The sequence below is a fragment of the Haliotis rubra genome, unplaced genomic scaffold (assembly GCF_003918875.1).
Source record: "Haliotis rubra isolate DU_JTF1 unplaced genomic scaffold, ASM391887v1 Scf444, whole genome shotgun sequence".
NCBI lineage: Eukaryota > Metazoa > Mollusca > Gastropoda > Lepetellida > Haliotidae > Haliotis > Haliotis rubra.
This window is the reverse complement of record NW_025767129.1, coordinates 492,507-508,335: the sequence shown is the minus strand read 5'-3', so window position 1 is coordinate 508,335 and position 15,829 is coordinate 492,507. Positions and strand designations below refer to the sequence as shown.

Below are 15,829 nucleotides of genomic sequence, written 5' to 3'. Positions count from 1 at the left end.
CGTCGCAATGTCGGAGCTACCTGCTGTGTGTCGCCGTACACCGACGTTCATGACATCACCCACTGGTCGACCCATCCATCCGCGATTACCTTCTACTTCATGACATCACCCACTGGTCGACCCATCCATCCGCGATTACCTTCTACTTGTCGTGGTACAAACTGAACATTGACTGGCGTAATACTACATTCACTCACTCACCCTTCAATAAGATGTTACAAATCAAGGTCTGCGGAACCGCTCAGCCTATTCTCATACTTGTTTCCCCATAATGACTTCCGCCATATAATATTCCATCATCCGGCTAGGTACCATCATGCTTGTTTAATGCGAAACTGCAATTACTTCTGCTGTGATCATTGCCGCGCAGTGCAGGGATCCTGTTTGTTTTCAGGTGATTGATGCTGATATTAGAAGAGGAATGTGATGTGTGTAGCAGAGCCGGCATTTCCACTGGAAACACGAAGCAAGTTGCCCAACGTGGCCATGCCACCCTCTGGCGCCCTAGACAGAACATCAGCTTACCAGTCGAGAAACCAGTCCATGAGTACTGCAGCGACCTTAGATCTGCTGACAGGGACAGTGTTGGATGTAAAGGCTGCTCGCTGACTATACGTGACTTTTTCCATCTCTTCCACGGACTCCCCACTAATTCCAAAGGTTCGATACTATTTCCACAGCTTGTACACTATGTCCACAGACTCTACACTATGTCCACAGACTCTACACTATGTCCACAGACTCTACACTATGTCCACAGACTCTACACTATGTCCACAGACTTTTTTCTCCACAGTCTATACTCAATTTCCACAGACTCTTCTCTATTTCCGCACACTCTACTCGATTTCCACAGATTCTACACTATCTCCACAGATTCTGCTCTATTTGCACAAATTCTGCACTATTTCCAAAGACTACTCTATTTCTATAGATTCATCAGACACCTCCTTCCCTCCCACCCCAACTACCTGTCTATGATAGTTTTGCCTTTCCAAATCTGATCCTAACACTTTGCAGTTCCGCCAGTTCAGATTCTCTTGTCGTATTGCAGAGATGCAATACCAGTGTTTATTGTGGCAGTGATGAGAACGGTTTCCACTGACTCTGCCACGTTAGTGCGGCGACGGCGCTGGGTAACGTGATCGTCGTTTTCTGTAGATACACTTGTGTGCACATGAGCTCTGCCTATTGTTTACGTGGAATAGCTATGTCTGTTTAAATCTTATAATCACCAAAAGACGTTCCAAGTTATCTCTGCGGTGTTGGAACAGTAACCTGATGTAGAAATGTGCAGAAACTCTTCTGTTCTGCCAATTCCGAGGACGTTGTGTCATGTCTAATGTGCACCCATGTAAGATGGTACTTGCAGCCAACGTGGAATTATCTGACCGCTGATTGGTCAGTTATGCGTCCAGTAATACATTCCAGCAGTTGTTGATGCTCGAAGGAATCTATCGCCTAGTTATGAAGTCACGGATAGATCACGTATATGTGACGTCATTCGCGATCGGCGCTTTAGTGACGATTACCTATTTTGCTGATCAGCTGATGACTTACCTGTTAATTGTGGACAACATTCAGCTTCCGTAAGACCGATCGACTGGCTTTATCCTGCAAAGACGGGGCATGGCATGTTTGTGTGTCCAACCTTGACATCATCCAACACAACGAGCAGCTATTACATGAAACCAGTCAAATAACGTAATCAAACCTTCTGGTAATAAAGAATGCCACACGTTTCACGATAGTTTTCTAATGAGAAGTATGTTTTTAGCTATTGCAAGACGCGTTTCAGTGAATATTATCATTATGTTCTGTTATAAACCCAATTGTTCTGCTCTCTGGTTGTCAGCCACGCTTTGAAACTCATGACGTCAGGTCATGTCACCTGGTACCATGCAACTGAAATGCTCAAGCGAAAGTTCAGGAATCCAGTCTTGCGTTCTTACCATTCATTGACGTCATGACGCGTGGCCCATCATTTTCCTGCTGACCTAATATGACACCGCACCTAAAGACACCATGATAAATACTATGGCGTCATGGTTAGGATGCCTTGTGTTTACGTAGACTGGTTCCGTTTCGCTCATGCGATGGCACCTGACTGGAGCCAGGTGGAGACTTCTGAAACCAGTCTAGTGTTTTACCAAGTCTCTGGGTTCCTTGCAGTCAGACTCAGACCTCCTGTCACAGGCCTCCGACATGTGACTATCATTCGTTGAGAATATATCCTTAAACGTAAACTCCACTTCCTCAGAGTAATCGCCCTTTGTTTAAGATGATTATGCTGTGTACGGCTCAACGTGAGGACATCGAAGTCTGAACTGCTGACGAAACGCGGCTCAACGTAAGGACATCGAAGTCTGAACTGCTGACGAAACGCGGCTCAACGTGAGGACATCGAAGTCTGAACTGCTGACGAAACGCGACTCAACGTGAGGACATCGAAGTCTGAACTGCTGACGAAACGCGGCTCAACGTAAGGACATCGAAGTCTGAACTGCTGACGAAACGCGGCTCAACGTGAGGACATCGAAGTCTGAACTGCTGACGAAACGCGACTCAACGTGAGGACATCGAAGTCTGAACTGCTGACGAAACGCGGCTCAACGTGAGGACATCGAAGTCTGAACTGCTGACGAAACGCGACTCAACGTGAGGACATCGAAGTCTGAACTGCTGACGAAACGCGGCCACTTCAAGTTGTAAAGTAACTCTCCTCCCAGCTGTAGTGATCGTATACATAAGCTTAGTGCCGCATGAATTATATTCAAGTTACCCTAACTCTGAATTTCTCTTCACTTGATTATTTCCTTGCTATTCCCAGTTTCTTTCAAACACTCGACATTTCTATAATGGAATTAGCGAGAACATAGTCGAAGCAACAGTAAATACTCGAAGGAATGAGAAAATACTCTAAATTTCGAGAAATTTGAAATAACGCGAGAAAAATCGATGAAGCAAGAAAATACTCGAACCAACGAGAAAATACTCGAAATAATTTATGAGGTTCGTGACCTCCGAATAATTTATGTTACAATATTAAAAGAGGCAGTATTCGGCTTTCGTAATCGGTTTGCATATAACATTGCACAACAATATTAAAGAACACTGAACTGCTTCCGTCAGGCCAATCTGCTGTTATTTCAGAATAAGCAACTTTGTTTACATACGAAAGAAAAGTCCGGTCACGTGATATGCAGACATGCATTAGAAGTGTTAAGTCGTCGCTGCGCCGGAGTGTAGATGTTTTCACAAGAAGGCAACTGGCCAACGAGGTGGCGAGACGCTATTGCTGTAACGGTAATTGTTTACCGCAATCCCCTCCCACCCTCATGTCGTCATCATTCATTTTCTCGAAGAAGTCATCTTCCGTCCATTCCACAGGTTGTATATCGAAGTCATAAATATATCGACTGTTCCTTTCCATCATTGTGTTTAACATCTGTATACAATCATAACTCAACTATTTCTGTCGTGTGTTGACTCAACCCCTCTTGGTGCAAGCATATTGTACAGACATTCGCATTCTTCAACCAGCTATTTTAATACAACTTAGTGTCGGTGTAATTGTTACAGCCAATATGTCTGTCAATCTGTTTAAATCAAACATTTCGACAGTTCTTTTCACAAACTCAAAAGTCTGAACTAGGATCACTGTGTTGCTGGTTTATCTTCAACACAATATACTGTGATACAAATGAGATTCGCCAAAAGAACATTTTCCCTGGTAAACACCACAAATAGTTCTAGAACTCGGTCAAGGCAGTAAGAGTCTCCGTACAGGAATGTTAATCATGATCATAACGAGTATAGGGGAGGCATGCCCACATCTCTCCATGTGGTCATGATATCCTCAAATAACACACACACTCACGGTGCTAATTGACCTGTCACTGTAAACCAGGCTTCAACGCTCAACAGGTACTTGCTCGGGATTGAACCGGAAACTCTTCAACTGATGCTAATAATAGACTCCATTCACAAACTCCTAACGTAAACATGCCTTTGACCCCGAGCATGAAATATGTTTGTGTTTACTCTCCGGGGTAACACACCAATAACTATTTAGCCTTTAATGATCAGATGCTAGTTGTGCGCCGACTGAGGCATTAATCAAAGGGCTTCGCGTTCCGCAGGATCGGAAGTCGGGGCCGGAGCTTATCCCGACCTACTTCCAATTGAGAAGCAGGCTCAGAATGAGGAAACTATTGCAACAATGTATCGAACATAATGGCGCCGATTCCTGTCGACAGACACAGAAACAACTAGTTTACCCTACAGATTCCCGTCGACAGACACAGAAACAACTAGTTTACCCTACAGATTCCCGTCGACCGACACAGAAACAGCTAGTTTACCCTACAGATTCCCGTCGACAGACACAGAAACAGCTAGTTTACCCTACAGATTCCCGTCGACAGACACAGAAACAGCTAGTTTACCCTACAGATTCCCGTCGACAGACACAGAAACAGCTACTTTACCCTACAGATTCCCGTCGACAGACACAGAAACAACTAGTTTACCCTACAGATTCCCGTCGACAGACACAGAAACAGCTAGTTTACCCTACAGATTCCCGTCGACAGACACAGAAACAGCTAGTTTACCCTACAGATTCCCGTCGACAGACACAGAAACAACTAGTTCACCCTACAGATTCCCGTCGACAGACACAGAAACAGCTAGTTTACCCTACAGATTCCCGTCGACAGACACAGAAACAGCTAGTTTACCCTACAGATTCCCGTCGACAGACACAGAAACAGCTACTTTACCCTACAGATTCCCGTCGACAGACACAGAAACAGCTACTTTACCCTACAGATTCCCGTCGACCGACACAGAAACAACTAGTTTACCCTACAGATTCCCGTCGACAGATACAGAAACAGCTAGTTTACCCTACAGATTCCCGTCGACAGACACAGAAACAGCTAGTTTACCCTACAGATTCCTGTCGATAGACACACAAATAGCTAGTTTACCGTACATGCTCGTGTCGATAGACACACCTATATAGCTCCTCTACCGTACAGTTCCGTGTCGATACACGTATAGTATAGCTAATGTACCGTAGATGTGAGCATCAACACAGGCCTCGAGATGTTTCGCAAGAAACTTAATAATAATCATAGTAATCGGTTAGAACTAACAGAATCAATATTCCCTGTCTGTATGACCTGTATACTTCTTGCTGGCTCATATTTCAAAAACACTCTCAGATTAGAACTAATTATGTGTATTTGTACGAATCTTCTTTCTATCCATAACTGAACCGTTGCCAGTAAGCGCCCCAACAGCTCAATGTTCTCTCGGTGTCACGTGTTAGACTGGTTGCCTGTTAGGATCCCAACAGCTCCATGTTCTCTCGGTGTCACGTGTTAGACTGGTTGCCAATGAGCGCCCCAACAGCTCCATGTTCTCTCGGTGTCACGTGTTAGGCTGGTTGCCAGTAAGCGCCCCAACAGCTCCATGTTCTCTCGGTGTCACGTGTTAGACTGGTCCCAACAGCCTGTTTAGACTTGATCCCAACAGCTCCAGCTCCATGTTCTCTCGGTGTCACGTGTTAGACTGGTTGCCAATGAGCGCCCCAACAGCTCCATGTTCTCTCGGTGTCACGTGTTAGACTGGTTGCCTGGATCCAACAGTTCTCTTTTCTCGTGTCACGTGACTGGTTGCCTGATCTGGTTCTCTCGGTGTCCGTGTGAGCGCCCCAACATGCTCCATGTTCTTAGACTCGGTGTCCATGTTCGTGTTGTTAGACTGGTTGCCAATGAGCGCCCCAACAGCTCCATGTTCTCTCTGTGTCACGTGTTAGACTGGTTGCCAGTGAGCGCCCCAACAGCTCCATGTTCTCTCGGTGTCAAGTGTTAGACTGGTTGCCTGTTAGGATCCCAACAGCTCCATGTTCTCTCTGTGTCGCGTGTTAGACTGGTTGCCAATGAGCGCCCCAACAGCTCCATGTTCTCTCGGTGTCACGTGTTAGACTGGTTGCCTGTGAGCGCCCAACAGCTCCATGTTCTCTCTGTGTCACGTGTTAGACTGGTTGCCAGTGAGCGCCCCAACAGCTCCATGTTCTCTCGGTGTCACGTGTTAGACTGGTTGCCTGTTAGGATCCCAACAGCTCCATGTTCTCTCGGTGTCGCGTGTTAGACTGGTTGCCTGTTAGGATCCCAACAGCTCCATGTTCTCTCTGTGTCAAGTGTTAGACTGGTTGCCAATGAGCGCCCCAGCAGCTCCATGTTCTCTCGGTGCCACGTGTTAGACTGGTTGCCTGGATCCATGTTCTCTCGGTGTCACGTGTTAGACTGGTTGTCAGTGAGCGCCCCAACAGCTCCATGGTCTCTCTGTGTCAAGTGTTAGACTGGTTGCCTGTGAGCACCCCAACAGCTCCAAGTTCTCTCGGTGTCACGTGTTAGACTGGTTGCCAATGAGCGCCCCAACAGCTCCATGTTCTCTCTGTGTCACGTCTTAGACTGGTTGCCTGGATCTATGTTCTCTCTGTGTCACGCCTTAGACTGGTTGTCAGTAAGCATCCAAACAGCTCAATGTTCTCTCGGTGTCACGTGTTAAACTGGTCGCCTGTCTAGTGGTACATTTCCCCCATTTCCTTGCATCTACCTCTCTTCTATCATGTCCGTTGACATAGCAACACCATCAGTCGATGTTATACAGGCATAGCGAGAGTCTCTTCAAAGAGATGTAGATATTTGGCAGCCTTGCAAGTCAGTTCCCACCTGTTGTACGAGTCTCAAGCATAACTCTCCCGCTGATTGCTCAGATCGGTCTGTCCAATAAGGTGGGTAAGGAATAAATCTCACAGGGCTTTTACTGCATTGTAAAAGAGTGAATACGGCTTTACACCGATTGAACCAACAAACAGTGTCACGGTATTAGCACCTGAAATGGGCTTAACACAATTCACTCATCGGGGGAATCGAACCTTGACAAGCGAACATTTCAACCTGTAGACTAGCTCATTGTCCCACGCCGAATTGTAGAAACACACTTTCCCATCAAATATTCAATTGTTAGTACGGCCAGTAGACCTCTTTTCTGTTACAAACTTTCCGATCCCTTGTCAACCTCGTAGATGAACAATAAACGACTTGTCATAGTCCATCTTTGTCTTAACACCTGAAATACTCATTAGTGGGGTGAGGTTTCCATAGCTGTATCCGGTGACGGATTACCCATTCTTAAAGGCTTGGCATCCACAAATATATCCCCTGATGGATATAATTCTAAAACACCCGGTATCCACAAATATATTCCCTGATGGATACAATTGTAAAGCTCCCGGTATCCACAAATATGTCCCCTGATGGATATAATTCTAAAACACCCGGTATCCACAAACATATCCCCTGATGGTTTTAATTGTAAAACACCTGGCATCCACAAATATAACCCCTGATGGATACAATTCTAAAACACCCGTTATCCACAAATATATCCCCTGATGGATACAATTGTAAAGCTCCCGGTATCAACAAATATATCCCCTGATGGATATAATTCTAAAACATCCGGTATCCACAAATATATCCCCTGATGGATATAATTCTAAAACACCCGGTATCCACAAATATATCCCCTGATGGATTCAATTGTAAAACATCCGGCATTCACAAATATATCCCTTGATGGATATAATTCTAAAACATCCGGTATCCACAAATATATCCCCTGATGGATATAATTCTAAAACACCCGGTATCCACAAATATATCCCCTGATGGATACAATTCTAAAACACCTGGTATCCACAAATATATCCCCTGATGAATACAATTCTGAAACACCCGGTATCCACAAATATGTCACCTGATGGATACAATTCTAAAACACCCGGTATCCACAAATATGTCACCTGATGGATACAATTGTAAAGCACCCGGTATCCACAAATATGTCCTCTGATGGATATAATTCTAAAACAGCTGGCATCCACAAATATATCCCCTGATGGATACAATTCTAAAACACCCGGTATCCACAAATATATCATCTGATGAATACAATTCTAAAACATCCGGTATCCACAAATATATCCCCTGATGAATACAATTCTAAAACATCCGGTATCCATCAACTATATCCCTGATGGATACAATTCTAAAACACCCGGTATCCACAAATATGTCACCTGATGGATACAATTCTAAAACACCTGGTATCCACAAATATATCCCTTGATGAATAAAAATGTAAAACACCTGGTATCCACAAATATATCCCTTGATGAATACAATTGTAAAACATCCGGTATCCACAAATATATCCCCTGATGGATATAATTCTAAAACATCCGGTATCCACAAATATATCCCCTGATGGATATAATTCTAAAACATCCGGTATCCACAAATATATCACCTGATGGATATAATTCTAAAACACCCGGTATCCACAAATATATCCCCTGATGGATATAATTGTAAAACACCCGGTATCCACAAATATATCACCTGATGGATACAATTCTAAAACACCCGGTATCTACAAATATGTCCCCTGAGCGATACAGTTGTAAAACACCCGGTATCCACAAATATATCCCATGATGGATACAATTCTAAACCACCCGGTATCCACAAATATGTCCCCTGATGGATACAATTGTAAAACATCCGGTATCCACAAATATATTTCCTGATGGATACAATTCTAAAACACCCGGTATCCACAAATATGTCCCCTGATGGATACAATTGTAAAGCACCCGGTATCCACAAATATGTCCCCTGATGGATATAATTCTAAAACAGCTGGCATCCACAAATATATCCCCTGATGGATACAATTCTAAAACACCCGGTATCCACAAATATATCACCTGATGAATACAATTCTCAAACATCCGGTATCCACAAATATATCCCCTGATGTATACAATTCTAAAACATCCGGTATCCACAACTATATCCCCTGATGGATACAATTCTAAAACACCCGGTATCCACAAATATGTCACCTGATGGATACAATTCTAAAACACCTGGTATCCACAAATATATCCCTTGATGAATACAATTGTAAAACACCTGGTATCCACAAATATATCCCTTGATGAATACAATTGTAAAACATCCGGTATCCACAAATATATCCCCTGATGGATATAATTCTAAAACATCCGGTATCCACAAATATATCCCCTGATGGATATAATTCTAAAACATCCGGTATCCACAAATATATCCCCTGATGGATATAATTCTAAAACACCTGGTATCCACAAATATATCCCCTGATGGATACAATTGTAAAACACCCGGTATCCACAAATATATCCCTGATGGATACAATTCTAAAACACCCGGTATCTACAAATATGTCCCCTGAGCGATACAATTGTAAAACACCCGGTATCCACAAATATATCCCCTGATGGATACAATTCTAAACCACCCGGTATCCACAAATATGTCACCTGATCGATACAATTGTAAAACATCCGGTATCCACAAATATATTCCCTGATGGATACAATTCTAAAACACCCGGTATCCACAAATATGTCACCTGATGGATACAATTGTAAAGCACCCGGTATCCACAAATATGTCCCCTGATGGATATAATTCTAAAACAGCTGGCATCCACAAATATATCCCCTGATGGATACAATTCTAAAACACCCGGTATCCACAAATATATCACCTGATGGATACAATTCTAAAACATCCGGTATCTACAAATATGTCACCTGATGGATATAATTCTAAAACACCCGGTATCCACAAATATGTCACCTGATGGATACAATTCTAAAACACCCGGTATCCAAAAATATGTCACCTGATGGATACAATTGTGAAACACCCGGTATCCACAAATATGTCCCCTGATGGATATAATTCTAAAACAGCTGGCATCCACAAATATATCCCCTGATGGATACAATTCTAAAACACCCGGTATCCACAAATATATCCCCTGATGAATACAATTCCTAAAAATCCCCGATGGATGGTATCATCCGGTATCCACAAAATATATCCCCTGATGAATACAATTCTAAAACATCCGGTATCCACAACTATATCCCCTGATGGATACAATTCTAAAACACCCGGTATCCACAAATATGTCACCTGATGGATACAATTCTAAAACACCTGGTATCCACAAATATATCCCTTGATGAATACAATTGTAAAACACCTGGTATCCACAAATATATCCCCTGATGAATACAATTGTAAAACATCCGGTATCCACAAATATATCCCCTGATGGATATAATTCTAAAACATCCGGTATCCACAAATATATCCCCTGATGGATATAATTCTAAAACATCCGGTATCCACAAATATATCCCTGATGGATATAATTCTAAAACACCTGGTATCCACAAATATATCCCCTGATGGATATAATTGTAAAACACCCGGTATCCACAAATATATCACCTGATGGATACAATTCTAAAACACCCGGTATCTACAAATATGTCCCCTGAGCGATACAATTGTAAAACACCCGGTATCCACAAATATATCCCCTGATGGATACAATTCTAAACCACCCGGTATCCACAAATATGTCACCTGATCGATACAATTGTAAAACATCCGGTATCCACAAAATATATCCCTGATGGATACAATTCTAAAACACCCGGTATCCACAAATATGTCCCTGATGGATATAATTCTAAAACAGCTGGCATCCACAAATATATCCTGATGGATACAATTCTAAAACACCGGTATCCACAAATATATCCCCTGATGGATACAATTCTAAAACACCCGGTATCCACAAATATCCCTGATGGATACAATTCTAAAACACCCATAACAATATCCCTGATGGATACAATTCTGTATCCGAAACACCCGGTATCCACAAATATATCACCTGATGGATACAATTCTAAAACACCCGGTATCCACAAATATGTCACCTGATGGATACAATTCTAAAACACCCGGTATCCACAAATATGTCACCTGATGGATACAATTGTAAAACACCCGGTATCCACAAATATATCCTATCTGATGGATACAATTAAAACACCCGGTATCCACAAATATATCCCCTGATGGATATAATTCTAAAACACCCGGTATCCACAAATATATCCTAAAACACCTGGTATCCACAAATATATCACCTGATGGATACAATTCTAAAACACCTGGTATCCACAAATATATCCCCTGATGGATACAATTCTAAAACACCTGGTATCCACAAATATGTACCCCTGAGCGAATACAATTGTAAAACACCGGTATCCACAAATATATCCCTGATGGATACAATTCTAAAACACCCGGTATCCACAAATATGTCCCTGATGGATACAATTGTAAAACATCCGGTATCCACAAATATATCCCCTGATGGATACAATTCTAAAACCGGTATCCACAAATATATCCCCCTGATGGATACAACACTGTAAAACACCCGGTATCCACAAATGATGGATATAATTCTAAAACACCTGGTATCCACAAATATATCCCCTGATGGATACAATTCTAAAACACCCGGTATCCACAAATATATCACCTGATGGATACAATTCTAAAACATCCGGTATCTACAAATATGTCACCTGATGGATAAAATTCTAAAACACCCGGTATCCACAAATATGTCACCTGATGGATACAATTCTAAAACACGCGGTATCCAAAAATATGTCACCTGATGGATACAATTGTGAAACACCCGGTATCCACAAATATATCCCCTGATGAATACAATTGTAAAACACCCGGTATCCACAAATATGTCCCCTGATCGATACAATTGTAAAACATCCCGTATCCACAAATATATTCCCTGATGGATACAATTCTAAAACACCCGGTATCCACAAATATGTCCCTGATGGATACAATTGTAAAGCACCCGGTATCCACAAATATGTCCCCTGATGGATATAATTCTAAAACAGCTGGCATCCACAAATATATCCCCTGATGGATACAATTCTAAAACACCCGGTATCCACAAATATATCACCTGATGAATACAATTCTAAAACATCCGGTATCCACAAATATATCCCCTGATGAATACAATTCTAAAACATCCGGTATCCACAACTATATCCCCTGATGGATACAATTCTAAAACACCCGGTATCCACAAATATGTCACCTGATGGATACAATTCTAAAACATCCGGTATCTACAAATATGTCACCTGATGGATATAATTCTAAAACACCCGGTATCCACAAATATGTCAACTGATCGATACAATTCTAAAACAGCCGGTATCCAAAAATATGTCACCTGATGGATACAATTGTGAAACACCCGGTATCCACAAATATATCCCCTGATGAATACAATTGTAAAACACCCGGTATCCACAAATATATCCCCTGATGGATATAAATCTAAAACACCCGGTATCCACAAATATGTCACCTGATGGATACAATTCTAAAACACCTGGTATCCACAAATATATCCCCTGATGGATACAATTCTAAAACACCTGGTATCCACAACTATATCCACTGATGAATACAGTTCTAAAACATCCGGTATCCGAAAATATGTCACCTGATGGATACAATTGTAAAACACCCGGTATCCACAAATATATCACCTGATGAATACAATTGTTAAACACCCGGTATCCACAAATATAACCCCTGATGGATACAATTGTAAAACCCGTAATCCACAAATATATCCCCTGATGAATACAATTGTAAAACACCCGGTATCCACAAATATATCCCCTGATGGATATAATTCTAAAACACCCGGTATCCACAAATATGTCACCTGATGGATACAATTCTAAAACACCTGGTATCCACAAATATGTCACCTGATGGATACAATTCTAAAACACCTGGTATCCACAAATATATCCCCTGATGGATATAATTCTAAAACACCTGGTATCCACAAATATATCCCCTGATGGATACAATTCTAAAACACCTGGTATCCACAACTATATCCACTGATGAATACAATTCTAAAACATCCGGTATCCGAAAATATGTCACCTGATGAATACAATTGTTAAACACCCGGTATCCACAAATATAACCCCTGATGGATACAATTGTAAAACAAACCGGTATCCACAAATATATCCCCTGATGAATACAATTGTAAAACACCCGGTATCCACAAATATATCCCCTGATGAATACAATTCTAAAACACAAATATATCCCCTGATGGATACAATTCTAAAACACCCGGTATCCACAAATATGTCACCTGATGGATACAATTCTAAAACACCCGGTATCCACAAATATATCCCTTGATGAATACAATTGTAAAACACCCGGTATCCACAAATATATCCACTGATGCAGATAAATTTAAAACACCCGGTATCCACAAATATATCCGATGACGGATAAGCTGAGCGGGTTTCGGGTGGTGGCATCAGTGCAGCTGTGTCTGCATCCAAACCTTGACCTTCTGACGGACACTGACATACATCCACGGAATCCTCCCTCAGTTGATGTGGAGGTACTGTAAACCAGATGCCCCCGTTACAACAATACAAGTCACCTCGCCCTCCCCACTGCCCTGTACACGAATTGTTTATATCTCATTATGTATGTTTGTTTGGAGCGCATGTCCCGCCACAGGGCCCGCACACCCTGGACGACAGGCTAGGAGGGACTGATTCCACTGGGAAGGGGGGTGTGATGCTCTCGGGAAGACCTTGACACTTCAACACATTTGTTCTACGCGGTTGCAAGTAGTATTGGACTACTGACAAACACCCCTCCCGGCAGTAAATATACTTCTTGGAACTTGAAAGTGCCACTCCGCACAAAATTATGCTGATTTTACCATTTTCTCCGCATGTTTAGTATGCTAATTACCTCGCACATATAACACATGATGAGTGTGTGAACGTTTATGGTTTTTTTTGAACGTTTATGTAACAGCATCAGTGATTCAGACACTCGCTAAACTCCAAGAACATGTTTTCACCTTGTTGAACAGGCAACGAAAAAAGTAGCCAATGTACATAAAACACTTAATCCATGTCAGAAGAATCTTCCCCGAGGGAGGAATAAATTATTTATCAGGAATATATTACATTAAACGTAATGCGACGTGTAGCAATATTACCTGAAGGATTTCAGATCGCATAACGAAACTGACCAATGAAGGGGAATTGAGAAACGTCTTAAATATATTCTATTCGCGTTCAATATTCATTACAATTTTATTGTAGGTGAGAAAATGTTGAGAAAGTAACACTAACCTGTAGCTCCTCGCCCCTCGCACCAAACAAGTGGTGGAGTTATTTTTGTGTGTAAATGTGCCCGAGTTGGGGGCCGTGTGCAGAGCAGGGGGCGGGAGATGCTGCGAGCTTGGCGTTGTTCATTCTCCTAGCAGTTTGTTGTTGCCATGGAAACTAAATGCATCGGGATACAGATTCGAAGATGAGTGTTTTCTTGGTGGATCGTGTCCATGTGCGCTGCATCTGATACACGGCAACATCAATGAACCGAGGCAGGCGCTGTCTTAGTTTTGTCTGTGCGATGTTTAACGCAGCGCTCAGCAATTTCCCAGCTATACCACTGCTGTATGTAAATAATCGACGTCCACCACACGATCCTGTGATATATGAAATTGATGTTACCTACAGCGGCAGAAGACCTTCCCGTTCCAATATGTCCCCGAAGTTTTTAACACTTTTAGTAATAAGTGAATAGACAATCTTTTATGTCGCTTTATCAATATTTCCAGTGATGGTGACATCAGAAAGATATCCCCCAATGTTTCCACGAGAGACATCGGACACGTGGCCCTGTACGTCTTGAACCGACAGGCGTGTCACCTGACCTGACCGGGAGCCGTCTGCTCACTAACAGTGGTGTGCCATGTATAGCTGGCAACCGTGATGAACGACCCAAACTTATACAGCATCATCAACACCATCAGCTTCGCAGTACGACTTTGATGAAACCCACAGGCGCTTGCATGGTAACGTAGGGACATATAACCGAATACTGGGAATCGAACCCATGATCCCAGGTTTCTAACCCCCTCCCCCTCCCAACACACACACACCCTACACTACACTACACACACTACATCTCTCTATCTCTTGCTAACACACACACACACTCCCTCTCTCTCTCTCTCTCTCTCTCTCTCTCTCTCTCTCTCTCTCTCTCTCTCTCTCTCTCTCTCTCTCTCTCTCTCTCTCTCCACAGACGACTTGACGGTAATTAGGTTTTCGTTTTAAAATTGAATTGACTGTTACAAATTATATCCAAACGTTACCGAGATCAACATTCGCGGAAACAGTGCAAACTTAACGTCATGAAGTCAAGGACATATATAGCATTTGAGGAAGAGAGCTATACAAGGGTATTATTTGTAGGAAACAACCATACAAAGGATATATTTACTATTACCCAGCGTGATGCCACCGTGTATTGCACGCGCACATACACACACAGACACAAACACACCGACAAATACACACAGACACAAACACATACCCAGCCTCACACGGACGCACACAGAGACTCAGGCATGCACGCACACACACACCGGTTCGTCTACATCAATAGCTGATGTGTCCTCATTTCCAGTAATTACTGCTTGGAGAAGTCATGGTGACCCTATCTAATTGTATATAATAGTTTCCCCAACCACTTGGCAAACGACACATGTTGATAGTTAGCCAATAGACTGGTTATGACACGCCAGCAGGCAATAAATATCACTGCTGACATTTCAGTCCAAGCTATTATTCTATGTACAAATAATGTCTAATAGGGATAGAAGTATGCAACTTGACATGCATCGTGTACTTCAAAAGTGACCTCGTGTT

At 42.4% G+C, this 15,829-nt stretch overlaps 1 protein-coding gene across 2 annotated transcripts in view; it reads right to left on the bottom strand.

Moving 5' to 3' along the window:
- LOC124289600 overlaps nt 1-14,450 on the bottom strand; it is a 44,540-nt gene extending 30,090 nt beyond the window's left edge. Inside the window, exon 1 of one of the 2 annotated variants that reach the window (XM_046726190.1) lies at nt 14,246-14,450. Coding sequence is in view for 1 of the 2 variants with exons in the window: in XM_046726189.1 (XP_046582145.1) it covers nt 1,561-1,580 (20 nt within the window). In the remaining variant the exon portion in view is untranslated. Of the gene's footprint in view, nt 1-1,560; nt 1,618-14,245 lie in introns of those variants that run through there. The other variant, XM_046726189.1, reaches the window with a different exon arrangement.
- Nucleotides 14,451-15,829: the final 1,379 nt, after the last annotated feature.